Genomic DNA, 27,218 nt, shown 5'->3' on the forward strand with positions numbered 1-27,218 from the left:
TAATATTTTTCAAAAATTTGAAAGCAAAGCATACATCATAGTACTCGGTTATACTTACTTACTTTACAGTGATAGATATGATATGGTCTGATTAGCTGAAAGAAATGTGCCTGATCTCGAAAGGATAAATTCTACTGATATTTATTTGATATTTAGGGGACCATATTATATTAGCAAACTTAAGACTAGATCTGACCAGAGATATATACAAAGATTTAAATTCATAAATATTACCTACTGAAATCTCACTGTCTCTTAAGAAAGCCCAACATTCCAGTTTTCCTTAAATATAATATGATTAAAGTGATGAGAAAATCGAAGCTTAGGACCTAAGTAGATACTAACATCATTTACCAAGTTAACCTACATTAAAGTTGCGTTATTAATTGAGTATTCTACAGGCTATAGACTTCTCTTTCTACTGAATCTCATAAATCATAACATTTATTAAAGTTAAGAGACATGCTATTTAATTGCACCAAGAAAAGATTATTATAATGTCAGTCTGCAGAATTTTAATATCTAGAGGAGAGCAGACCTGCCTATAAGAATGTTAATGGTCAGCAAATGGGAGATATTTTGACTTTAGGAAAAGAGCAAGATCGTTTATAAATAGAATAAACAGGAGAATACCGACATGCAAACCTTGTGAGACTCCTGAAAAAGCCTTAAAGCATCGAGACAAGCAATCACCAATTTCAACTTGCTACTCACCATTGCTTGAATATGTTGAACTGACAAACCTGTGTTGTTGATCAACATTGCTCAAACGTTGGATACCTCCCAATGTTCAGAGAACAGATCCTGATTTAATGAATCATAAAATATTTTGTAAAAAGTGAGATAAAGAGAATAGCAGCATCCTTTCAATAGCCTGTTGGCAATTTGATCAGAATTTGTACTCTTGACTTGCATAAACTTTTAAAAGTGCAGTTTCAACATCAATAGAACTTATTACAACCTGAGATACAAAATTAAATTTATAATTGATATGGTTATTAGAGTCAAATGAGCAATTTTGGTTGCTATATACAGAAGAGAAATGCTTAGGAAATAGTTCAGCAACAGAGTAATCAGAATCAGCAAGGAGCATTATTACACTAGGAATATTGGACTCACCATTAAACTAAAATCGTATGAACTTTCAGAAGAACCTGATGTCTCTGTTTAAAGCATTTTCAGCCCTACTAACATAATTGCTACAACAACCCCTAGATAGCAAATTGAGCTAAATTTTGCACAATCAGCCGAGGATAGACAAGTTCAAGATATTCAAATTGGGCCTTTAGAAGAATTCTTTTAATATTGTCAAGTAATTCCTCATATCTTCTGCATTCTTAAGAGTCCTTTTTTGTACATTTTAAGTCATTTAAAATTCGAGAATCAATTGAAGTAATTTCTCATTAGTTCTGTGCTCCGAAGAGGACTTTTCTGATAACTTTAAACTATTTGAACTAATTTTCAACATCTTTAAGGCAGTTGAAGTTATTCCTTGGATCCTTTAAGGATGCTAAAAATAACTTAAAATTTCTTTAAGACGTAAGTCAAACTCTTAAGAGCTCAGAAGACATGAGGCATTAGTTAGTGCATGAATTAGTGCCTGTAAGAAGTTAATAATTATATTTAATATTTTCTAGATATGCAAGAAAAGAACTTTTAAAAGCTTAGAAGATCATATGAGGAATGACTGCAACTCTCTGTAAAACATTTACAGAAACTTCCTGGACTATCTCCGATGAAATTCGTGTCATCAGAATATGGAACCCTCCTGAAAGAAGAATCCTCTTAAGAATGTGAAGTACTTTCTTATCTCTTTTGGGCTCTTACGAGTCCTCTTCTAGTTCAGCTTAAGAAATTTTCAACTCTTGAAACTCTAGAAGATAAATATGAGGAATGACATAACTTATTGTCCTAACAGAAAATTCCTGGAGTATCTCAAATATTCCATTTGTGTTATCAAAATATGAAATACTTCTAAGGTGTTCTCAGTGCTGTAACCTAAAGTGTGGAAATAAATGCAATGACAAAATTAAAGAGTCTTCTTAAGACCCTAGAAGAATATGTAAGGAATGACTTCAGGTGCATGTAAGATGTTTAAGATGACTTCCAATGCCTGGAACAAAAGAAGTGTCCTCTCAAGAGCCGGAAAGAATTTCCTAAAAGACTTTCTTTTTCTCAAGTAATTAAATTAGGACTATTTACAGTAAAGAAGTGTTACAGTAAAAGCCATTAGTTCTGGACCTAAGTAGAAAAAATCTTCTTCTCAACTTCTCACTATACCCTAAGAACTCTAATAACTGATTATAACTGTATAACCTTGATTATGCCAAGAATCTTTTATGATTATCTATCTTATAATTTTTACTGCTGCCAGGTCCGAAGTCTATCACAGGTAAATTATTAATTTAATAATAAATTAGTCTCTTTATCGATCACCTGACAAGTAGTTCAAGACTCTTGAATAGGAGTAACTCGAAAGAACCTCTATCATTTTCTGACAGTTTTAGCCGATGTTGCTTTACTATTATGTAAATACACCTACAGTACCCTTTTCTCAACTATTTGGTAAGCCTGTGACTAAGACATTAAAGACAGAAGACTTTTAAATGTTTGTCCTCCAAGACTTTAACATCTGATCTTGTTTTTGGATACTATTCTAATCTTCATCGTTTTCTACTAGTATCAGAAATCCACTGTTTGGTCATCAAGTCGCTTAGTTCTACAGCTTTCAGTTGAGTTCCTTTCCAAATATCTGCACAGCTATTGCCCTTTTTATCGATTAACTGTAGAATGACCTACAACAGGTCTTTATTTTAATTTATCTTAAATAAAAATGTTTCTGTTTCTTTTTTTAATATTGTTTGACTGGAAATAGACGAATTAAAGATGTGCGACCAACGCTAAAGAAGGCCAAACATGAATATTACTGAGCAGTATAGTTTAACTGTTGTAATACTTATTTTTGTGCGCTATAATAATTTACTGTAATATTCAATAGAATTTTCCGTATATGTGTAACATAAATAAATAAACAAACTTCAAAGAAATAAACATATTTTTCTATGGTATTATTATTAGTATGCAAACGAAGAACCGAGCTCAACAGTTACCAAATTTACACGAACACGCTTTTATAAATATTTAAAAAGATTTTTAGGTTAAACGTGAGAGAATTTTAAATGTGTGATGCCTTTTAGAAGCTTATACATATTTTCTACATTTGAGAAAGTTTATTTATGGATATTTTATGTATCGACGTAATGTAAATTGCTTTTATTTAAAACGTATGTATGTTTATTTAGATTTAGATAACATGCAATATTTCAATTTAATGAAAATGTTTGTAGTAGATATACATTGTTGTTTTATTGAGGACTATTGATATCTGGAAAAGCAATTTTATAGAGAGTATATAGAAATCTTTTAAAAGATTTAAATTGAAAATTTAATGAAACCTAAACAATTAGTTTTTTGAATATTGAATACCAAATAGGTAGGGTAACCATATATATTATGGTGTTTAATAGATGAAAGCTGAAAATATCCAGGTTCACATTTACAAATTACCAATGAAAGTCTAATTTTCGAACTTCTATTGTTTTTATTTCAAATTTAGAACAACGTTTCGGTTGGCAAGCATGTCCAACATCAAGTGCAGCAACTATTCTGCGGGCTTAAATACTGGAGGTTTGTGACGTCCGGTCATGTTTGAAGCGAATTAAACATTGCAGTGTTCTGACAATAGGGGTCTCCAGATATGGAAAATATCAACACTGCTTCCTCTCTTGTTCGGATCCACTTTCGATGCTCTTTTGTTCTGACTTTCAGTGGTCGCTTTAATTCATTTACATATGACTTTCCATATTCATAGGGGATTTGGCACACGTAGTTCTTAGTGACCAGTAAGTCCTTGATACTAAACCAAGTATTTTCGAAGTGAAGCAATCTTGATGTTGAATTTTCTGACAATTCTCCTGTTTTTCTCCGAGGATCCCTTGATGTATTGAATCGTTAAAAATCCTGTATGATCCTTCAGTTGCTGTGGCTTTTTCCTTGTTCTCTTTCCTACTTTTCTAATAGTTGTCTTTATCAGTTTGCTTGGATACCCGTTCTGCTACAAGTAAGTTTGGTGATGTTTTCAATTTCTTTGTTGAGCAACAATATTGTTGCAGAGTGTGGCTGCTTCTCTATATAGAGTTTTAATGATTCTCATCTTTGTATAACCAGGATGGTTGAAGAGAACTAAAAAGGACAGTGCTGACTCAGTTTGCAGCTTCACCGTGAACTTGGTGCTTGTGTCGCTTTTGTTCTAAATAATTAATGTGCTAAGCTACATCTTAGATTTGGATTGAGCTGTCCTTATCGCGTGCTCTCTAAACCTGATAAGTTACGAAAATCAACCTCCAAAAGGTCCATTATTCACTCCAGTGGAAGTCCAGTTCTGTCTGCAGGTATTGCGTCCTATTTTTCCCTGATAATATTAAGGGATTTTCCGATGGGCATATTAGTAAAAAAGTTAAGCTTTCTATCGGTGGGTCTAACATCAGTGGCCTGAAGGAGTTCAAAGTTCGGAAGAAACGTCATGCTAATAGTTCAAGTTTTTAGACGAAAACAAGACTTTACTAATTTCAAAAACAAAAGGGATTCTAAGAGTTAAAATATAAAGGAACTTAATGTTTTTGATGTCTTGAAAAAAGTCGAACCCTTCGTCGTGATTACATTTTTTATCTAAAAAATAATGTTTTCATATTTTTTAAATTTATTTTAGCCAATCAAAAGTAAAAAATTGTTTCAAAAATATCAGTTTTGTATTTAACAAATTCGTTTATATTCCACAATGTTAACACTATTTTCGCCATATACCAGACACAAAAAAATATTATATTGCCTTTAAGTGGCAATATAATATTTTTTGTGTCTCTAAAACCCAAGATTTCTTTAAATCTCAGAACGGATAATGTAATGATATAAAAAATATAAAAAAGCTTATAATAGAGATAAAAACAAAGAACTCAATAGGATAAAAAAAAGAACAAGGAAATTAATATGACAAATATTTTGCCTAATATACCATAATTATTAAATAGAATAAATAAATGCTAAAATATAACATTTTTTGAAGATATATAAAAATAAGAGAAATAAAGCAGAAAATATTAATAAAACAAAATAATATAATAATCTTTCTTTATTTAGTAAAGAGTGCTACATACAAAAAAATAAAAATATACAAAGATGTTTGATTAGTAATTAATAACTAAAAAAATCAATCTACGTATGTACAAATGTCGAATCGAAAAGGAGGCCTAGCTAATGTGGACACAGATCAAAATAAAAATAGATGTTATACGATAAAGGTGCATTGTATAAGCAGTACATAAACCTTAGACCTAAACTTAAATAAATAAAAGATTGTAAAAATAAAACCTAAAAAATTAAATAAAATATCTTTAACATTAAACATAAAAATTAGATAAAAACTTGATTCTAAAATAAAATTTTAATAAAAATCAGAAAAAAATAGTCATGTTAATAAATAAAATGTAAAGAATAACAGTCACCATGATAAAAAACATAAAACCTAAACCTAAAAAATAAAGCTAAATTTAAAAAGTTATTAAAATTGTAAAAATAAATAAAACCAACAATAAGAATAACAATAACAATCACCGCATGATTAAGAACATAAAACTTAAACCTAAAAAATAAAGCTAAAAAAGAAATATAAACAGTTAACAGTTATTTTGAACATATTCCCTCAAGAGCTGTTTCAACTAGTTTAAGTTATCACAGTTTTTAATACTTACTGGTAACTTGTTAAATTCAATAATACCCTTATGGAACACCGAATTATACATTTGGGCTGTCTGGCATCTGTCGAGTAATATAAAATCATTACGATTTCTGGTGTTATATGTGTGGACATCACTAAAATCTTTAACTTTATCACATATATATTTTGAGTGCCTGTTATGTTTCGATTTAAATACAAATACATGAACATTATACGCGATTCTTTGCTTAACTGACAACACATTTAGGATAGTTAACATGGTTTCTATAGGGATATAACGATTACAACGCAAAATTACTTTTAAAGCTCTGTTTTGTATTACTTCCAATTGTTTTATTTTAAATTTCAGCAAATTGGACAATAAAGTTGAGCAGAACTGCAAATGGGGTAGTGCTATTGCATTATACAGGGACAATTTTGTGTTTATGGATAATTCGTTGCCTATTCGGCTAATAAATCCAAGTTTTTTAGAAAATTTTGACAATGACATTATTACTAACGCAGAACTCAAGTAGCTGTTCTGTTACACAAATTTTTAATAGCTTTTCATAAACCGGCACTGTATTTATTGGTCTAAATTCATTGTGAAGATTAGTATTGTGGACTTTGGAAACAGGGATTACGGTCGACAATTTCCACGTCTCTGGGAATAAAACTGATCCAAGTGATGTATTGATTATATGTAATAGTCGATCTCCAATGGCAGAAGTAACGTCACAAAGAACCTGTTTACAAATACCACTGTCTCCACCTCCAAGATTTTTTAAACTTTTAAGAAATTCTTTCATTCGACTCATTGATATTTTTTCAAATTTGGATAGTCTTATTAGTCACTGTGGTTCCATTGTTAAAGGGCGGTATGTTGGCGGGCTGTGGTATATTTAGAATTATATGTTTAATACTATTAACAAAATACTTATTAAATCTGTCCGCTATATCTGCCTTTTTAGTAATTATTTCGGCTTCAAATCTTATGGTATGTGGCAGTAATTGCTTTTTTCCTGGTAGTAGAGTTCTAAGGTTTTTCCACAGTTCTTTTGGATTTTTTCTATGTAAATCAATAGTTTCAGCGTAATATTTTTCTTTCTCAACCCGAATTTTATTTACAATGAAATTTCTTTTAGCTTTATCCTCACCCCAGGTTCTTTCACTCTTATCGATAACTGCCCTTTTGTATATTATATCTCTATCCTGCATTAGTTCCCTGATCTCAACACTAATCTACTTTTTATATAAATATCTCTGTTTTTGGACAAATTTAATTTTAAAACACATGCGATTTATAATATTTTTTATTTCAGTGACAAAAGAATCAGCCAAAACATTTACATCAGATATATCCCTGTTCCACTCAATGCTTAAGAACACTTGCTGTAACTGATCATTTTTGTAATTTTTAAAAGACCTTTGATAACATATTATATCTGCATCTTGCTCTTTTTCTTTATTTAAATCTATGGACAAAATAGCGTGATCACTAATTTTGGGTGTTAAATAGACTCTGTGTGGGAGCTGTTTATGATTGGTTATTATATAATCTTTAAGAGTTTGGCTATTATGGGCAATTCTGGTAGCTGTTTTAACAATCTGGTGAAACCCACCCGTGTAAATATTATTACCTATTTTATTGCCGTAAAATGTGTCTTTTAAAAGATAAAAATTAAAATCTCCCACTATAATATTAATGCCGATAAAATCACTTACAAGATCAAGATAGTCATTAAAGTATTCTAAGAATTTACCATCCTGTTTTTGAGGAGGATAATATAAAACAGTACACAAAAATATTTAACACCAGACGAAGATACTTCAAGAGACAAACAACCAAACATAATTATCAACACTCTGAATGGTTTTAATCTAATATCACACCTAACCAGAGCCATAACACCTCCTGTTCTGTTGTTGTTAGTGGTACATTGCTCTAATTTGTACCCATCTACATGCAATTCACATAATTCAATTTCTGAACTAACATGTGTCTCACTTAAAAATACTATTCTAGGCTTCCAATCATTAAATAAAACTAGAACGTTATCCGTGTTGTTAAGATATCCCTGACAATTTAAATATATTATACTTGAATTTAAAACAATATTAAAGTCTAATTGCTATTTTAAGTACTTACTACGTTGGAAGTCTTCAATTCTCTTGTACGATTCACATCTCTGTACATCCCAAGAAACATGGCTCACATCCAGATTAAGACCATATTTCTTATTGGACACAGCACAGTTTGCATATTTAACAAAATCGACGCTACACTCTTTGAAATCGTGATTTCCACTACACTTTGCACATACCTTGTCCTCCTTGCACTCATTCACAACATGGCCATATCGGCAACACCTAAAACACCTCCTTATTCCATAGTCGTTGAACACTAGACAGCGATTCCAGCCAATGTTCATCCTCTCGCTTTCCATAAGTTTTCCGTATGTGGTAGCATCAACCTCCAGCACCAAAGTAAACTTACGATTTACCACTTTCGTTCTACGTACAATTTTAATTTTCTTTTCTGGGGCATTTGAAACGTTATTTTGACTCACAATTTTTGAAACAACCTCATTATCACTTAAAGTATATTCCGTCTCACTAACTCCTACTAGTTTGACTCGATGTTTTAACAGTTTCGGGACATCCACACTATATGAGTCACCCATTTTCTTTTGTATTTGTGCCTGAATGTTGGATAGATCCTTCTCATTGCCACATTTTACAATTATACCTCCATTCTTAGTGGGTTTACCCAAAGATAAACCAGCACCTATATCAGTAGGGTTTACGTTTTTGCGCAGGTCTTCCTTAACTTGTTGGGCATCTTTTTATGGGCACTTCTGTTTAACTACTAATACTTTGTTGTCATTTTTCTTCTGGACCGTTGAAGCATAAGTAACAACACCACCCCTAGGTTCCACTGCTGCTGGATGTTTCGGTTCTTTTAAGATGTCGATTTCAGCTTTAAGGCTGCTGTTTTCCACCAATAAAAGATCAACTTTCTGAGTGAATTCTTTGGTTTTCTCTACTAAAAATAATAATGTAGCACCGACATCTATCTCTTGATCTACGAGATCATCTATACGGCTTCTTTTTCGCAGGCGTGGTTCTTGCACTAAATTTTGACCACTAGTAGAAGTTGTATTGTAATTCTCACACTTCCAAATCGATTTCTTCATATGGAAACCACGCATATCCACATTGAAACATTTTCCATGGAAGTACCGATTACACACAGTACACTGGATAATGGACCTTACATCATCAAACACCACCTTACACTTAGAACAGCTACTTGCAGGATCTTTATCGAAAGTTTTGCTACTGCCTGCCATATTATTTTACTAACCGGATATTGGAACGCAGTCGCCTAAATACCTCCCGATATTGTTGATAACAGAATTGGCGGTAAGGAATATACTATGGTATTTTTTACGTTTTATTCCTTAACAATGCGATTTAAGATTCACAAACAATACTGATGATCCATTGTAACTGACACAACACCATACATACAAAAAAAAATTAAAACCTATAAAAAGTGCCAAACTTAGACGAGAAAGGCAGACATATACGATAACAATACCGACTACGGCTACGTTCCCGGCACACTATGAAAAAAGAAAATATGTGCATCTTAATATAAAACTTCTGGACAATTCTTCCTTAAGATTTTTCTCTGCCTAAACAGTTACAGTATTTTGTGAATATTCAACTTATATCGCTTAGCTGAATTAACAAACCTGGAATACTCGAAAAACTCATCCATTACCCAAAGATGCTGGTCATACACTTTTATAAAAGGTAAAAAACACGAAATCTACAGCATCACAAAAAAAAAAAAAACCTGGAATAAGCACTGCCGAAGATCTAAGAAAAGGGTAATTTAAAAAAAATTAACTTCTACAAATAACCACAAGAACATTGAACTTTACACTTGAGTTATGAATTAGACAAATCTTTGCTGCAGATGTATACAACGTATTCAATAAAATTTACTACTGACTACCAAAAACGTTTACGCTTTTCATTTTGAAGTAAAATAACAGCAGCGGTACTAAAAAATATATCAATTAATAACGAAAAAAAATATAAGCCGTAGGCTCATGATTCGCTTTTCTCTGGATATATATATCCTGTTTCAAAAATTTTCTTTCAGGGCTGAGATGACTATAGAGACATGACAAAAGAAATAAAATTATCTATTTTCAGAAATAAAAAGTTTTCATAAAAACATTCTTTACAATGTGCTTTCTTTAATAAAGGTTCTCCCTCAGAAAACCCGAGCAACGAAAATTTAGTTACTCGAACGCGGACCTAATACAAATGGCCCGTTTTTCCATTCCCCAATCCATTTACTTAACAAATTTAGAAACCTATTACAACACTTCACCTTTAGAAACCCATTTTAATACCCTTGTTTTTACGATGTGCTTGAAAAAAACTACCCGAATATGTGCTTGAATATTTATTAGGGATTTTTCATTAAATGATGGCGGGTTTCTGGTGTTTTTACGAATATTTGCACGTCATAGTAATCTCAGAATAGAAATATTGGTTTCATTATCTAAAAATGCAGCCTTAAAGCTAGAAAATAAAAACGAAAATAGATTTTCTGTGATACTTTGGTAGATTTACAATCTGATGGAGTAAATAAGGAAGAACAAATTTTTAAACGGACAATTTATCATTGCCTAAAGATGCAGCCAGAAGTGGTGAAACCCATAGTAATATGAAATAAAATTAGGGATTTGTATGACTTACTTTGTGGCTCTTAGTCTTTTAAAATCTTCGGCAAATATAGATGGAAGCTGAGTATAAAGAATGTGTTCATAAGCAAAATGTTGATGGTTGTCTGAGGATTCAGCTATGACATTCTAAATCAGTAGTAATACGATATAAAATTAGGGAACTCTAAGACTTTCTTTGTCTGTCTTAGTTTTTTTAAATAATCTGCAAATATAGATAGCAGATAAATAAAATGATCATGATCAGAATATTTATAGTTGCCTGAGGTTGCAACTTAGAGATGCAAATGGGTAGTAGTAATACAAAAAAATGGGATTTATAAGTCACTTTTAAAATCTTGTGCTAATATTGATGGAAGCTAAAGAAAATGAATATATTCATAAGCGCACTGTTTCTCGTTGTCTGAGGATGCAGCTGTAAGATGTGAAACCGGTAATAGTATAAAACAAAATTATGAATAAAGAAAACGCTTATGAGCACAGGTCTATCGCTGCTTGAAGATGCACCGTAACCTTGAAAGATTTAAGAGTGACAGGGTTGTATTTGAAATTCGTATGGCTCCTCATTATTGAGTACATTCCCATTTCTTTGAATGCATTGGTTGTCATTTACTAATTGAATCTTCTTGCTTTCATCAGAAATTACACACGACAATGTTTTCTTCTTGCTTCTATACCTAATATCTCATCAGTTTTCCAGTTTTGATCTCCTTGAGCTCTGGTTTTATCTGATACTAAATTTTAGCGAAGATTTATGGTTTTAATAATAAGATTGCTGATGAGGTTTGTTAAGATTTTCTGCCTTGTACTCTACAGAGGGACAGACTGATAAACTTTTCACCACTACGACAAAGTAACCTCTCCAAATTTGGCCTGTGTAGCAGCAAGACAGAGCTAAAACTTGAATGGACTATTGCAAAGTGTGTCATAATCACAGCATACTTCAGGAGAGGAAGCCTTAACCATTGTCAGCTATCTAGCAAATTTCGTACTTTATTCTTCTTTTCCAGTTCCTGTTCATTTGCTGGTGGTTCCTGGCTGGTGCCAAAGAAAACTTAGAGAGCACATACATGAAGAACGTTCTCCTTCCGATCGATTTTTCAATGATTTCCACGAACCACTAAACGTTTTTCCGAAATGCAAATTTTTATTGACCCTGATTTGCTCTCATGATAATAGAAATAATGTTTATCAATATTTTTGTAAAGATGCAGTTATGCCAAATAGTTAGCATAAATTGATGACAATTCGAAAAAAATTGAGTATTAAGAAAGAGGCGGACTGTATTTCATAATCTTAAAAAATCTACAAATGAATAGAATGGATTTACGAATATAAATAAAATGTTCATAAGCACAACGTTGACCGTTGCCTGAAGATGCAGCTATGAGAGGCAAAATCGGTAACTATACGAAACCAAATTAGTAATTTATAAGACTCATATTATCTCTCTTTTCAATTTTTGAAATCATTTACAATTATGTGAAAGTAGATTACACTCGAGATCCTGCAGAATGAAAACAGGCATATATATCGTTCATCCATAACAAAGGGAATATAAAGTCATCTGTATGGGAAAATTATCTGGAATCTCATTGCACATGAATATATGTACAAAGAAGAGATTAGGATTTCGAAACCCTATAATACAGTCCCTGTCAAGAAGTTGTCGAGAGTTTTACAGGAAACCAATTTTAGTTACTCTATAATAAAAGCTCTCAAAAACCTGTATAATGAAACATCGTCAACAGTAAAAATCGGTAATAACTTATCAGAGAAGTTCCCAGTAAATAAAGGTTTACACCAAGGCTGCTGTGCATCACCTACATTGTTTAAAATCTATGTAGGGTGAGTTTTGTACCAATGAAAGAGAATATATAACGGGATGGGCATCGATATTGGAGACTCTTACCTCTATACTATACAATTTGCTGACGACCAAGTTACAATAGCGAATAAAAAAGACGTTATAGAATATACGGCGCTAAAATTGCTGGAAGAGTATAATAAGTAGGGACTGGAAATCAGAACCATCGATAAAATATAGATGAAGTAACTAGTTGCAAGGTTTACAAGTATCTTGGTGTGAAGTTTGAATTTGTGTGAAAATGACTGGAAAGGACAATAAAGAAATAACGAAAAGAATAACACAAACCAGAAGAATTATAGGATGTCTAAATGGTGTACTATGGAGTAATGAAATTGAAAAACAACGTAAATACAACATATATGTAAAACTCAGTAACAGTTTAACTTATAGAGCATAGATCTGGAAAATAACGGAACAAAATCGAAGAAAACTTAAAGCGACTGAAATGGTTGGAAATTACTGGAAATATCAAAAAGAAATAGAATAGGAAATGACGACGTATGACAATGAATGGGAATAAATATTTCGATAATTACAAACATGATATGGTACGGACATGTCCAAAGGATGAAAGAAATGAGACTGCCCAAAACTTCCATGAAGTTCGTACCATCAAATCGCAGAAACCGAGGGAGACCTAAGAAAAATTAGACAGAAGGCCATCAGAATAAAGAAAGTGGCCATGAGTACCAGATACCTGACAGAGGAACATATGTATATATATTTACAAATGTAGATGGAAGCTGAGGGTAAAAAATAAGTTTATCAACATGATATTTCATCTTTATCATTGCCTGAGGATGCAGCTTTGAGATACGAAACGGATAGTCATATGGAACAAATTTAGGGATTTATATCACTCAATCTCTAAATCTTGAAAAAGAATCTGCAAATGTGGAGAGAAGCTGAAAATAAAGAAAATGTTCAACAAAGTTTATCTTTACCGGAGGATGCACCAAAGCTTTAAGACCATCAATAGTATGAGATGATATTTGGAATTTTTAAGATTATTGATTTGTGTATTTTAATTACTTCAAATCTGCGAGTCAAGAAACATAAAAAACATTCCCCTGTTTTTTTCCCTTCCTATAGACTTTCCATCATCTTAACATCTAAATCTCTTTTCTTAGCAAATCGTTTTGAATTAATGCAGAATAACATATTGTATAGACATTGTTAGTACATAAAAATCTCAACAATTATTAATTTATTTAATTTTTGGTTTTATTTATATAATATTCAATTTTTTTAATTATTGAGTTTTTTTTAATATTCTTATATTTTATTTTTAGAAACCTTAACATCGCCTAAATGAAGATGACTATACTGCACTCTTGTTGCTGCTGGAACTCGGTGAGAAAGGGAACCATAGCCTGCGGAATTTATACAGGGGTAAGAATAATTTTTAAAACAAACAATATAAACTCAATAGTTCGTCTAATATAAACACGGATTACGAACGTATATTATGAAAACAAATAGCGCCATTAAGCACAAACGGTGCTGAAAATATTTTGGTAAAAATGGACGTTAAAAATATACAATTTAGCTAAGTGCCCAAAGTTTGTTTGATGGAATAATATTGTTTATGTATAGACAGCTGGGGTCTTGAGGGATATTGTTATTTCATGTAAACGTAAAAAATGACGCTGAACAAACAAGCGTTTTAATTAATTACAAACGGACGTCAAATAAATTATGTTTAATTTTATAACTCAAACCTAAAAATACAAGAATTTTATTATTTCTGTTTTTAATGTTAATATTTTCACGCGTACATGGTTTTGTATATTGGTAAGTGATGAAGGTAATAGATATTATTGAGAGTTCGTCCGTATTTTGCCATTTCTTCCATTTTAATTTTTTAAGATACAAAGGATGCGTGAAGGTAAAGTTAGCGCCTATGAATTTACTAAAATTAAATATGCAATATCTCAACATTTTTAAATGAAAAATTCGTTTTTTATGTAATTTAATTTATCTGTGAAATTCCTTCATTTATTGCTAAATATATCCTATGCTCAACTGTCGTTGTTGCCCAAATTTATGTGTAAAAAAAATTAAATCTAAAAAAGCGTATTTTTGAAGTAATTATGAAAATTACTAAAAGAATATATTTAATAATTCTGATATATTTTAATAGCCATTTTTACATCTAGCTCTGTTTTTCTACTCTAATTAATAGATTTAATATAAATATTTATTAAATTAGATAAGATTTTTAATTTTTATTTCTCATTATGAACTTTCCATATAAGGAACTTGTTGATATGATATGTGCCTTGAAGGCTGCTGAAAGAAATACTCTTTTAACATCTAGAATTTATGGTAAAATATATTTTGAAAGAAGACATGCCCACAAGTGATTCAAAATCTATCAATCAAGTTTTTAAAGAATATATTCATAAGAACGGAAAATGTAATGTACAAAACTACTGCTTAATTTTCTGCTCTTTGGTATCTTTTTTCACTGATTTGATTTCACTGCTTTTTAAGCTATTGTAAGATTAGCAAAAGCAGTATTATCGAATATCATAGAAGATGATCATTTTTTATTTCCTGGATAAACCTTCAATTTTCAATATTCTATTTTTGGCACTCTTCTATTAGAGCACAACTAATTTAAAATTGTGTCGTATCTCTTATAATAAACTATTATTAATAATGCATCAAAAAAGATGCTCAGAATAAACTAATACCCTAGTTTTTGAAAAGCTTACTTCAGTAATATAGCTTCAATTCCAGTCTTATCTAAACATTGAAATTTATCTGCTTTTTTAATAATATTTTGTCTATTTACATCGATTTTAGCAACGTTTTTGATAAAGTTAGTGTGATTAATATTGTCCTAAATTGTCAAGGTCGAAGCTTACCTTATGGTAATCTCAATTAGTTATCTAACAGAAAATTTAAAGTTTTCATTAATAGTATAAATTCCGAAATATTAGACTATCTAAAGCACCTCAAGGGTAGCATTTGGGACGTTTATTTTTTATCATTTATATTACGATAACTCAGAATTTTTGTTTCATGCAGATGATCTTAAAATTTATAAATTAATTAAATCAATTTAAGACTTTTATCTTATAGAAATCTTTAAGATAAAGAACGATTTAGTGAAAATTGTCAAGTTAGTAGCTTATTTTTGATAGAGATAAATGTCATTTCAACTAAATTACTAAAAATAAATAAAAAATTCGCTACATTTATTGGTAGGGGAATTATTAATGTTATTCTTGATAGAGTTCGAGAAGTTAGAGACCTGGGAATTACGTTCGAGACAAAGTTAATTTTTGACAAACATATAAACAATTTAGTTAAAAGCCTATATCAAATATTAGGATTTGTTAATCGACAATCAAAAATATATTTTTTTTTAAATCATATATTTCATTATATGAAGTGCATTGTTTGGATTTTGTATTTAGTATTCCAAGGTAGATTGGAAGATGTGCAAAATAGACTTTTTTTTAAAACGCCTTTCTTATAAAGACAATTTTAACATCGTTGTCAATTACTTCGTATATTTATTGTAGAAAATAGAAGAAAGCATTCAGATCTTCTATTTCTTCACTTAAAATACATTAATTTTTTTATTTCTGTATACAGGGTGTCCATTTAATATCGCGGTGCTCGATTGCGGCTGAACCCTGAAACGAAAAAAAACTTTAATAGTGGGAATGTTAACTGAGTTAGAGATCTACTTTTTAAAATTAGTTTGGTTGATGCAGGGTGTCCCAAAAAAGCGTGATACATACTGTGAACTTATTTTTATATAGAACTACCTAAATTTTTTTTCTGAAATGGAAGTCTCATTTGACTCTCTCTTTATAGTCTAAGAGCTGGCTACGTAGGTCAACGGGTCACTCGGTAAACGTGAAATTTTGTTATATACAGGCTCGGTTGTTACTGACATAGCAAGGGCAGACCGTCAGAACTCGCCCTGGACGGAATAAATGGGGGTAGGGGGTTGAACATGTAATTTTCTTATGAAAATTAGGTACAAAGCTGACAATTTGTACTAGTATAGGAGACGATATTAGAAAATAAAAAAAAAATTGTTAGAAGTCTACGCGGAAGATAAAGGGTCGTCAGAAGTCAGTAATATTGCAAAAATGTTCGCAACAATTTTGTCACTAGGTACACTTCTGACATTTTGCATACTTATTTTATAATTCAAATTAAAATTATCTGCAAGTCGTCAGAAGACCAGGGGGAAGAATAACGGAGATATTATTAATAATATGAGCATCGGCACTTCACTCCCACCTTCATAATATCTCGTATTTTAATTTTTTTGTCATCAGGTTTATTTCTGACAATTTGAGAACATAATTTACAATGTTTGAACATACTATTGCTCAACTGTCAGAAGTAAACTCGAAAGACATTGCTAATTATTAATAAATTAATAATTCAAAAAATGAAAAAAAAAATTAATTTTATTTCATTAGAGATGTTAAATATTAATTGAATATTCATATTATTATTACCGCATACTTATACTAATGAATCGCGAATAATAATACTAATTAATCTATATTTTTGCAAATACTAATATTGATCGAAAATAAAATTAGTCTGATCCACATTCCTCCATATCGTCATCAAATTCAAAATCATCATCGCTGATATATGTGGTTTCGTCATCGTCAGCTGAAAATACAAATCAGTAATTTAGTTGAATTTATAAATTGTCAAAAGTAAATTCAAAATTACCTTCCGACTATTCACTGTCAGTGAGAATATCTTTGATGATGGTGCCAATTGTGGTCCTTCAAACCAATTGAAGTCATAATTGGATCCATCCAAAGTCCATCCGCAATTATTTTCGGCTTCCAATTCATATGGATCAAACAAATTCGCGTTTGTCCATATGTTGGAGATAAAATGAGCCCTCTCCATATGTTGACGTAATTTAACATAGGAAGGTGGCAAGCAAGAAAAATCGAAATTTTGTTTGAATCAATTGTTTTTTTGAAAGGGCTCATTTATATTTTTTATCGTATAGTTTCGGTGAAATAATTCATATCGGAGTTGATTAACTTTCTGCATGATTTAATACCGTACATGTTACAGACAAACGATTCAATGACGGAAAAAGTGTTCTCTTTATTGGCGCCTATATTTCCTAAATTGGCGAATGCATTTTGATAGTCTATTGATTTAGAGTTTATAAGGACGTTCTTTACTTTTTCTGTAGAATGCGGGATTAAAATCGCATCCGGTCAAAGCGTGAAATCCCGGTAGTGCTCTGCACAAGTCTGATCCAAGGGATTCATGTAGCGCATTAATATCAATAACGTGACGCTTATCGGAAATACCACATTCGATCCATACTTTAGATTTAATTTTATGAAAGTTACCTTTAATTAGTTAATTTACCTGAGACATTTCCAAAAGGCGCCAGTGAGTTCTTATTTTTTTCAGGAAATGTCAATTCGGCATATTTTTGTAGGTACTTCTTTGGAATTGCCAAGAAATTTTTAGAACAAATTGAATGGTACCCATGAGTTTTAGTCACATGTTCAGGAAGATCAATGTCGCCGTATTTCATGTGCAACGCTTTACGAACACATAGCTTCTCTTGGCATTATTTTAATTTTTCTTCAGTGAAAATTAATAATATATCAGGCACATCCTTACATTGAAACACGCAGAATGTATCCAAATTCATTTTGTATATCTTATATTATCAATATACTCTCAACACAGAAACGCAAATATATTTGATGATAAAAATACGCTAACAATCTGTACGCTTCTATATCTTAGCTAAACTGCCGCTCGTGCCCATATTCCTCCAAAATGCGTCACTCTCCCTTCCAGCGAAAATAATGCCCTATGATATATAAAGCTATGTATGATAGACAGAGAAAAATAAAGAGAGACAGAGAGCAATAGAGCAGATGTTCAGAAGCGACCGTATACCTGGTCGTCACAAAATATCCCCCCCTATAAATTTCACTTAAATGCGCATTCCCGTGAAATAATAAAGACTTATGCAGTCAGTCGTCAGGGAGCGCTGTAGTCATCGTCAAGTCGTAAAGTCTGCCCAACCAATCTGTAGCTAAGCGGTATCGGTGCGGGGAACGTGGTTGTAGACTAGACCCGCCTCATTTCATTCATGAAATGGCCAGTGACGTGCGAAATTTTATAAACCGATTACACAGATTTGAATGTATTAAATATTAAAAAATATGGTTTGGTTTTAATTTTAAAATAGGTATTTGTAAGTAAGATATTAATTTGGAAATTAAGGTCTTCTAAAATATTTTATTTGTAAATATGTAAGAAAAAAATGACAGACAAGATTAGGGAAGTTTGAGATAAAAGTAAAGTAAAGAAAACACAAAATTTGTAATACACCTTAGTTTATTCACTTAAAATAAGAATGCCGTACTCGATGCCTGGATATCGCGAGGGAAAGAGCACGGCAGATAATCCCAATTATGCTGTTTAAACATTGAATTTACTACATAATATGTATAATTTAAATTATTATTTAAATAAGTATAATCAATTTGTACCTGTTGAAGATATATTGCTAACCACTCCAGTAACAGGCTCACTCTGCCAGCATTTTTTAAACGTTAGGTCATTGTCTATCCAAGTTTCATCTAAATAGGCAATATTGCGACCTTCGGCTCGGTGTTTTTTTATTTCTCTTAGGTATTTATACCTTAAAGATGTTATTTTTGGAAAATTTTTTTCTTCTGGCAATTTTTGCAACAGCTTTTGGCTAGTAGGCACAACTTTAAACCCATATAAATTCGATTTATTAGGTGTTTAACTATTTGAAAATGAAAGTTGTCGTCTTGTTCCACCTTCGTCATTCGCGGTCTTTTTTTGCCGGGACTAGAAAGCATTTTGTTGGGGTCCGTCCGCATTCTTTCTTCATCTTCTTTGTGAATTTTTTTCACGATTGAAATGCTTACGCCAGTATATTGAGATACTCTTTCAAGTTTGCGCTTTACTGGTAGATTAACGAAGTTATTAGTAGCTTCTTCATTTCAAACCCTAAGAATTTGTACAAGAAGTATATAATCCTGATATTCGATTTTTTTTAGTCAACGTTCCAATTCATATTACTTATATTTATAGACATTTTATATTCAAAATAACCAACATTAACTTTAAATCTTTTTTGTTTGTAAAGCAATCGAGCTTGGTTTTATTTCATTAAATATGATTTTTATTTATTACAACATTAGGTACATAATTTTTGAAATTTAGTGTCGCATAAATTATGATTTTATTTTAATGTTTTTTTTTTCATAACTGTGCTTAGGCTTTATAATTTTCTTATTATATAAGTAAAATGATATATATTATATCATTTTACTTACCTATAAACATTCGCAATCACTTCCCTTACATGGCTATGAATAAAGTTATTAATTTTAACGTAAATAACACAAAAACTGTTAAAAATTATGAACTTTAACAACAAAGAAACAAATAACACAAAACAACAACAAAACAGCAACAACAATAATAGCAAATAAACTAAACTATGCTACACTACTCAAAAGTCATAGGTCAGAAATTAAGTAGGTACCTAAAAATACAGCAATAAAAACAGTTTAATAGCTCAAAAGTATTAACATACGCCGCCGCCACTGAATCCGCAAGAAATCGATATTATTCCGAGAATTACACAAAACCTGGTAGGATGCGATCCAATAAGATAGAGAAAGACAGAGAGCTGCATAAAAATAATAAATTAATGGCCGCGATGTCATCAACCAATCACCTGTCCCCAAACAGCGAGATGCTTCCGCGAAAGCACGACGTTGCCGGCTTTGTAAGTTTTATTAGGAATTTCGGATAAATGTTAGTCAATATTGGATTTTATAATATGCAAAACATTAGCAAATAGAACTAAAAAATATGGTTTAAACTGCATTACATTATTTATTATCTTTTTTATGATTAAATAGCTTAATTTTACCATTATATTTACTTTTCATTCAATACTATTTCATTTTTGCAATAAGACGTGACAACGCTTCAAAATTTCGCCCGCATTCTTTTCGTAGACACAGATCCGATGGTCAAACTGTAAGTTCGCCACTCAGTCCGCCATTTGATTATTTTCTTTGTTTACGTGTTTTGTTATTGTACGTTCTTACTCGTTTTTACCGAGACTATTAAGGAGTGGTGTTTTCTTTAAAGGATTTAACTGCTTATTGAAAGTTACTTTTTGAGTGTTTGTTTACCGTTTTTTTATGAGTTAATAGCCATGTATTTTGCTGGTGAAAAAAGACCTCAAAAAAAAATGTTGTGTACCGGGTTGCTCCAATAAAGATGGCAGTCGCTTTCGTTTTCCCAATAAAAACCATAAATATTGGATTGATGAGTGGCTGAAAAAAGTTAACAATCCGAAGCTTATGACAATGCCTTATGATACTTTATACCAAAATTGTGTTGTGTGTGAGACATTTTCTGCCTGAACAAAGGCAATATGGCTCGAGGCGGGGGCTTAAGCTAGATGCAGTGCCAGTTCTATTTCTCACTAATAAATCAGGTAAAAAAAAATAATTATTGTTTATTAATAGTAGTTTTGTTAATAAACTAAGTATGTAACTAACTATAAGTATTTCTTAGTAACGTATATAATAAGTAAATCTTGTTTTGGTCATAAACTTTTAAAACAACAATGTTTTTGTGTTTTTTTTATAACTACTACTGTTTCTGTATGATAATTTTTACTTTAAAGTTACTAATATGTATGATTTGCAATTTTTTTGTTGTGATCTTTGTCGTAACAGAAAAATTGCAAATAAATTTACATATTTGACAACTTTAAAGTAAAAATTATCAGAAAAGCAAAAATAACACCACTTTTAAATTTCCGCGCCCGCCATAAAGCACCGTAGTGGTGCGGTCAGTCAAAAGGTGGCGCTGTAATAAGTCCAATTCTTGAACGGAGAGTTTCTTCTAGGGAGGGATATTTTGCTGGTCGTGTACAACGTACTAAATGACACAGCGACAACGCTTTAGTGGAAAATTTCCAAATGGAAATGTAAAATTTTAACGGTATATTCAAATATCATAAATTAATATAAATAATCAATAAATATTTCAAATCTCTAATGATATAAAATTAATAATTTTTTTTCATTTTTTGAATTATTAATTTATTAATAATTAGCAATGTCTTCCGAATTTACCTCTGACAGTTGAGCAATAGTATGCTCAAACATTGTAAATTATGTTCTCAAATTGTCAGAAGTAAACGTGATGACAAAAAAATTAAAATACTAAATATTATGAAGGTGGGAGTGGAGGGCCGACGCTCATATTATTAATAATATCTCCGTTATTCTTCCACTTGGACTTCTGACGACTTGCAGGTAATTTCAATTTGAATTATAATATAAGTATGCAAAATGTCAGAAGTGTACCTGTTGCAATAATTTTGGCAACATTACCGACTTCTGACGACCCTTTATCTTCCGCGTAGACTTCTGACAATTTTTTCCTATTTTCTAATATCGTCTCCTATACTAGTGCAAATTGTCAGCTTTGTACCTAATCAAAAAATTTTCATAAAAAATTACATGTTTAACCCCCTACCCTCACTTATTCCGTCCAGGGCGAGTTCTGACGCTCTGCCTCTTGCTATGTCAGTAACAACCGAGCCTGTATCTAACAAAATTTCACGTTTACCAAGTGACCAATCGACCTACGTAGCCAGCTCTTCGTCTATTAACCCTAAAATTGTTTTGCCCTAAAATGCGACGTTGCCTAGTTATTAACAATTTAAAGAAATTTTTACGAAAATCAATGTTTCACTTTCTTTCACTGAGAAAATCCGAAAATTACAGTAAGACAAAAAATGACTTACAAATAGGTCCGTTGGAAAATGGCACAAGAAAAATTAATATCATCCCCTTAATTTCAGTTACATCAAGGATTCATCAAATACATTAACAACACAAAAATTGCTCAAATGTTTACCGTTTTGCTCTAAACACAAATCAGCCGTGCGTGCGAAAAATTTTTTAGCTGCACGAATCGTAGTAGACGTCTAAAAGACTCTTGTATGCGCTTCACCATATCTTGCCTAGATTTACAGACTTCCCCACAAGAAGAAATCCAGAAGCGTTAATTCCGGTGACAGTGGGGCCTATCCAGTATAAAGTTTAATAAATATGTATACAAAAATTAATTTGAATAGCTAACCTAGCCTTGCAATCCATCTATTACCAAATTGGTGTGTGATATATTCCCTGACATCAGTACAAATGTAAGCTTGTGCACTCTTTAAATTCTCTCTTAAGAAACTTAGAAAACCTTTCCTGTTAAACGATTTTCAAAAAGGATGGAACAATAACAAAATCATGTAATATTGCACCCTCTAAACATTGATGTTCCATCATTGTTGAAAATTATTCATAAAAACTCGATGGAGATTCACAAAATTATTTTTGTGGAATGTACATTCATTAAGCTGGCCGCACACCTAAGTTACAAATGTGGCGCCATATTTGTCTTTCGACATAATTTCGTTCAACATTTTGTACATTTGCCACAAATGCAGTACAAGTACGCACATCAGGGCATAGTTCTGTTCCGCATTTGTAGCCATGTCGTCGTCTTCTGATGACGATAATTTTATGATGTGGCAATTATTAAGTCAAAACCGAAGGAAACGTCGTTACTGGGTTCATCTCTATAATAATGGTTCTTCAAAAAAGGGAAATTTTGAAGTATTAAAGCAATTATTAAATCATGATGATGAATTTCAAGCTTACTGAATGTTACCTGTAAAGTGTGGTCATATAAGATTTCTCTACTTTCTGAATAAAAAAAAATGGTTTGTGTAATATCGTTCTTCATTTTTATTTCAAAAGGTGACATGACACGCCGCAAAAAATATTGGACAGGCTGATTATCCGGGGAGTAAACATAAATGCGGTGTGGCTTGAGTGGCTTCAAATGCCGTTTGGTAGCAAATGCATCTTAGATGTGTAGATCCAAATTAAGTAATACGCGCGAGTTAAATACTGTCTGATACATTTGTAGAAAAGCATTTGTGGCGCAACATTTGTATCGTAGGTGTGCGGCCTGCTTTAGTGAAGGGCACACATATGCTGCTTTATTTTATGCCTTGATGTAGCTCTGCATGATAGGATCTTATTTGTTTCCCTTGCGATATTTTCTCACGGACGATTTCGATATTTCTAAATTCTTACTTATTCGTTCTCTACAACCTAAATTCCAGTGTTGCAACAACCGACATGGTGATTATCAATTGGTTTTCTTAAAACTGTTTTCGTTCTAGTTTGCTTTTGTACAGGATATTGGAAATTATAAGGAAATTTTTCCTAATAAGCCCTTGAACCAAAAAAAAAACTTTCCAAGGCATTCACCGATAACGTAAATAATTTACTCATTATCGCTGAGAGTAATTCATTTTGACACAAATCTAATTAACATAACAATTAAGTAAACATTATAATTGACGTCACACAACAAAGAATAAATCAATTATGGCCAACTTTTTACTTGTAAGACAAAATTTCTTATTTTTAAATGAGATAGCATCAGGGGTTAATATTATTTGTCTCTAACTACTATTATTTTATTATAGTTATTACAACTATTGACTTTTTTCTTACTAAAAAGTGTTCGAAATAGAATTGAATAGAGATCTGATTCCATAAAATGTCTATTAATTGTTTTCCATCATAAGTGTCGTAATGCCTATGAACAATATGTGTCACTCTTCCTTTAAGAACAAATTTTGAGAAAACGGTCAAAGATAGACGCAAACTTGTTGATATCAAATTGAAGATAAAAAATGCTCTATTAAAATGCGTTACTAGATATAGGGTGTTCTATTTAAAAAAAATAGTGCAAAATTTAATTAAAAATATCATTATTTGAGTAACGAATTTGTATAAAAATAAATAAATTTTGGAATTTCATCAGATAAAATGAACTTAGCCAAGGACTTTAATTTTTTTAAATTGTTAATAACTAGGCAACGTCGCATTTTGGGGCAAAACAATTTTAGAGTTAAAGAGAGAGTCAAATGAGACTCCCATTTCAGAAAAATATATAAGTAATTTGGTTGACACGCTGTATCAACCAAACTAATTTTAAAAAGTGGTCCCTCTAACTCAATTAACATTCCCACTATTAAAGGTTTTTTCCGTTTCACGGTTTATCCGCAATCGAGCACCGCGATAATAAATGGACACTCTGTATATCTATTGACTAATAAGGCTGATTGTCCTAATTTATATTATCACTATTTAGTAATTAATTTTTTATACGCCCCTTAAGGTATAATAAATTTTTCCATATATCTTTTAGAAATACCGCCAGTTGTCAGTCATCTCCTTTCTGCAAAATGATGAAATTTTCAAATTCTTGCTATTAAAGAGAAATTTTGTGTAACGGTCCTTTCAGTAGTCTATACTGAAAACGTTTCTTTAATATCAATAAGTTGTTCCCTTCTGGTATATGGCTATCTTTTTATCGTTAATCCTATCTATCTTATCCCTTAAAAAATCCGAATTTCTCTTACCAAGTCAATCAAAATCCAATACATCGAGCCTTGGTAGACAACCATTTTATCCCTGAATATCACCAGGTATGCCGCACATAAAAAAGAAAGAACAAGAACAAAACAAGAACTTTTATCTCAATCTAGAAGAAGAATGCAAACGTCTTTGCAGCCCCCTGTTAATACAGATGGATTTAATGGTACAATATAAAATCAATTTAGTTCAACCAGGAACTAACGCAAATACATTTTAAAACTAACTCTACGCTTTTATTGAGCCATATGAATTGTAAAATAAAAAGAGAGAATCTATTCAGCACCTCGCCGCTCTTTTCTGTCTCCAGTGATTATAAGAAGAGACATGACAATGTCGCTCAAAAACAAGTATTTTGATTAAAGTATAACTTAGTGCAAGAAAGTTATGTTTTTTTAAGTTCTTTTGTAACCTATCATTTATTTTGTTGATCATTTGCTTATTCCTTTTCTAAACATTAATATAAAAAAAATATAATTTTATTAAAAACATATATAAATTATTTTTACCATTACCATATGTTTCTTAATAAAAATCATCTTTGCTCTCCAATCCTTTTTTTCTTATGATTAACATCTTAATCCTAAGGTTTTCTTCTATCTTTCTAAGCTAGCATTACTAAGCATCATATTCTTTGGCTATAAAGTAGATTAGTTTAAATATCGACATTACTTAACTACGTTCTTTTTGATTAAGCGTTATTTGGTTTTCTCCGTCATTTGCGCTTTCCTCAGTAGCATTTCCTAAATTCCTAAAAACTTTCTTAAGTCCAGTTCAGTTTTTACTTTCGAGGTCTATTTTTTCACTACATCCCGCATCTATTTAATAATCGTTGATCTTCTTACATACTACCTTTCAACTACGAGTTTCTTGAAAGTTTTAAACTTTCTTAAAAGGATTTCCATCTAAAATGCCAATAAAATAAGACAACTAGAGAAAAGACATTTATTTATTAGCATTATACCTTTAAAGATTGCCATAAAGTCGATTTCGTTGAATTATCTAAGATACCGCACTCCACGAACGTCACGCCATAAAGAATTTAATAAAACTGGAAGTATTTTGCTCTAGTGACTCAAGTCTCATACAAAGTAAGTAAAAATCAGATTTTTCCAGTAATATTAGAAGTTATGTCACGTACCCGTAAAAGTCCGTGTATTTGTGGATTTATGTGTGACTGAACTCTTTTGCGATCGTTATGGGATTTCAAACATTACGTATAAAGCTGGTCCGAACTCTCGTAACTAGTAAAAACCAAACGAACTTTGTAAAAGTTAATTAACAACTCTGTACGTAAAAGTCATTTTCTGGAAAATTGGTTTTTGTTAGGTATTTCTTTTTTGTATCAAAAAAAAGTTGGAAAACATAACGATGATTGACAAACAGACTGATTAATAATTTGTCAGATATCATTCAATATCTGTAAAAGAAATTTATCAGGGAGAGTTAACGAATTAGGGATAAACGATCGTTATCTATAGAGGAAAAATATTGTATGTGTATTTAAAAGAAATTCTTCCACTAGAGGCTGTGATTAATAGTGAATGACAAATTTATTACTAATATTTATAAAGAAGGAATTGTAAAGATAATTAAATTGATAAAAGATATTGAATATACCCAAATTAGAAAAAAATTAATAAAAAAGCGTTTCAAATGGAAACAAGCATGTGATAAATAAACAGGAAATTCACAATATAAAACAACTTGAGATATGCAAGTCAACTGATATAATGATTAAAGAAGATAAAAAATAAGAAAGGCAGCAGATATACAATAAAAATGATGTGAACCTGGCACCATTTTGAACTCTCTTAACTTGCCTCTTGAGACATGTTTCATTGTCTAACTTTTAATAATAGAACGAAAGTACGAAGCTGTACTAAAGTAAAATATGGATTTAAACACCTGAAGCTGTTGTCTGAAAAAGATCTCTTAAAAACACCAAAATTAATTAACTTTAAACAATTGATGATTAAAAAAGGACAAAGAATCATGAAACCCTAAAACTCTATTCTGCCTGCCTTCTATTATACGGCGCCATATTTTGTTAAATAAAAAATTAAATTAATTATTGATTTGCTTTTTTTGCTTCTTTAAATTTATAGGGTAAAATCTTATCATCTTTCATATAATATATTAAAAAAAATTTAATCAGAGGCAAAAAAAACTGCTTTCTTTAGTAAGAAAAAACTCAATTCTTAATAAGGCACCTATTACTAATGTAAGAATGTAATGTGAGCACACCATAA

General features: G+C 31.2%; 1 protein-coding gene and 1 long non-coding RNA gene across 3 annotated transcripts in view; one reads left to right on the forward strand and one right to left on the reverse strand.

The window, feature by feature from the left end:
* Nucleotides 1–27,218, reverse strand: part of LOC126734951 (uncharacterized) — an 88,615-nt gene that overhangs the window by 60,151 nt on the left and 1,246 nt on the right. The window lies entirely within an intron of this gene.
* LOC126734946 (uncharacterized) overlaps nucleotides 1–27,218 on the forward strand; it is a 127,799-nt gene that overhangs the window by 29,484 nt on the left and 71,097 nt on the right. Inside the window, exon 2 of one of the 2 annotated variants that reach the window (XM_050438804.1) lies at nucleotides 13,702–13,801. In XM_050438804.1, the coding sequence (XP_050294761.1) occupies nucleotides 13,721–13,801 (81 nt within the window). In that variant the 5' untranslated portion in view covers nucleotides 13,702–13,720. Of the gene's footprint in view, nucleotides 1–13,701; nucleotides 13,802–20,476; nucleotides 20,940–27,218 lie in introns of those variants that run through there. The other variant, XM_050438805.1, reaches the window with a different exon arrangement.

This window comes from Anthonomus grandis, chromosome 4, assembly GCF_022605725.1.
Source record: "Anthonomus grandis grandis chromosome 4, icAntGran1.3, whole genome shotgun sequence".
Classification (NCBI taxonomy): Eukaryota; Metazoa; Arthropoda; class Insecta; order Coleoptera; family Curculionidae; genus Anthonomus; species Anthonomus grandis.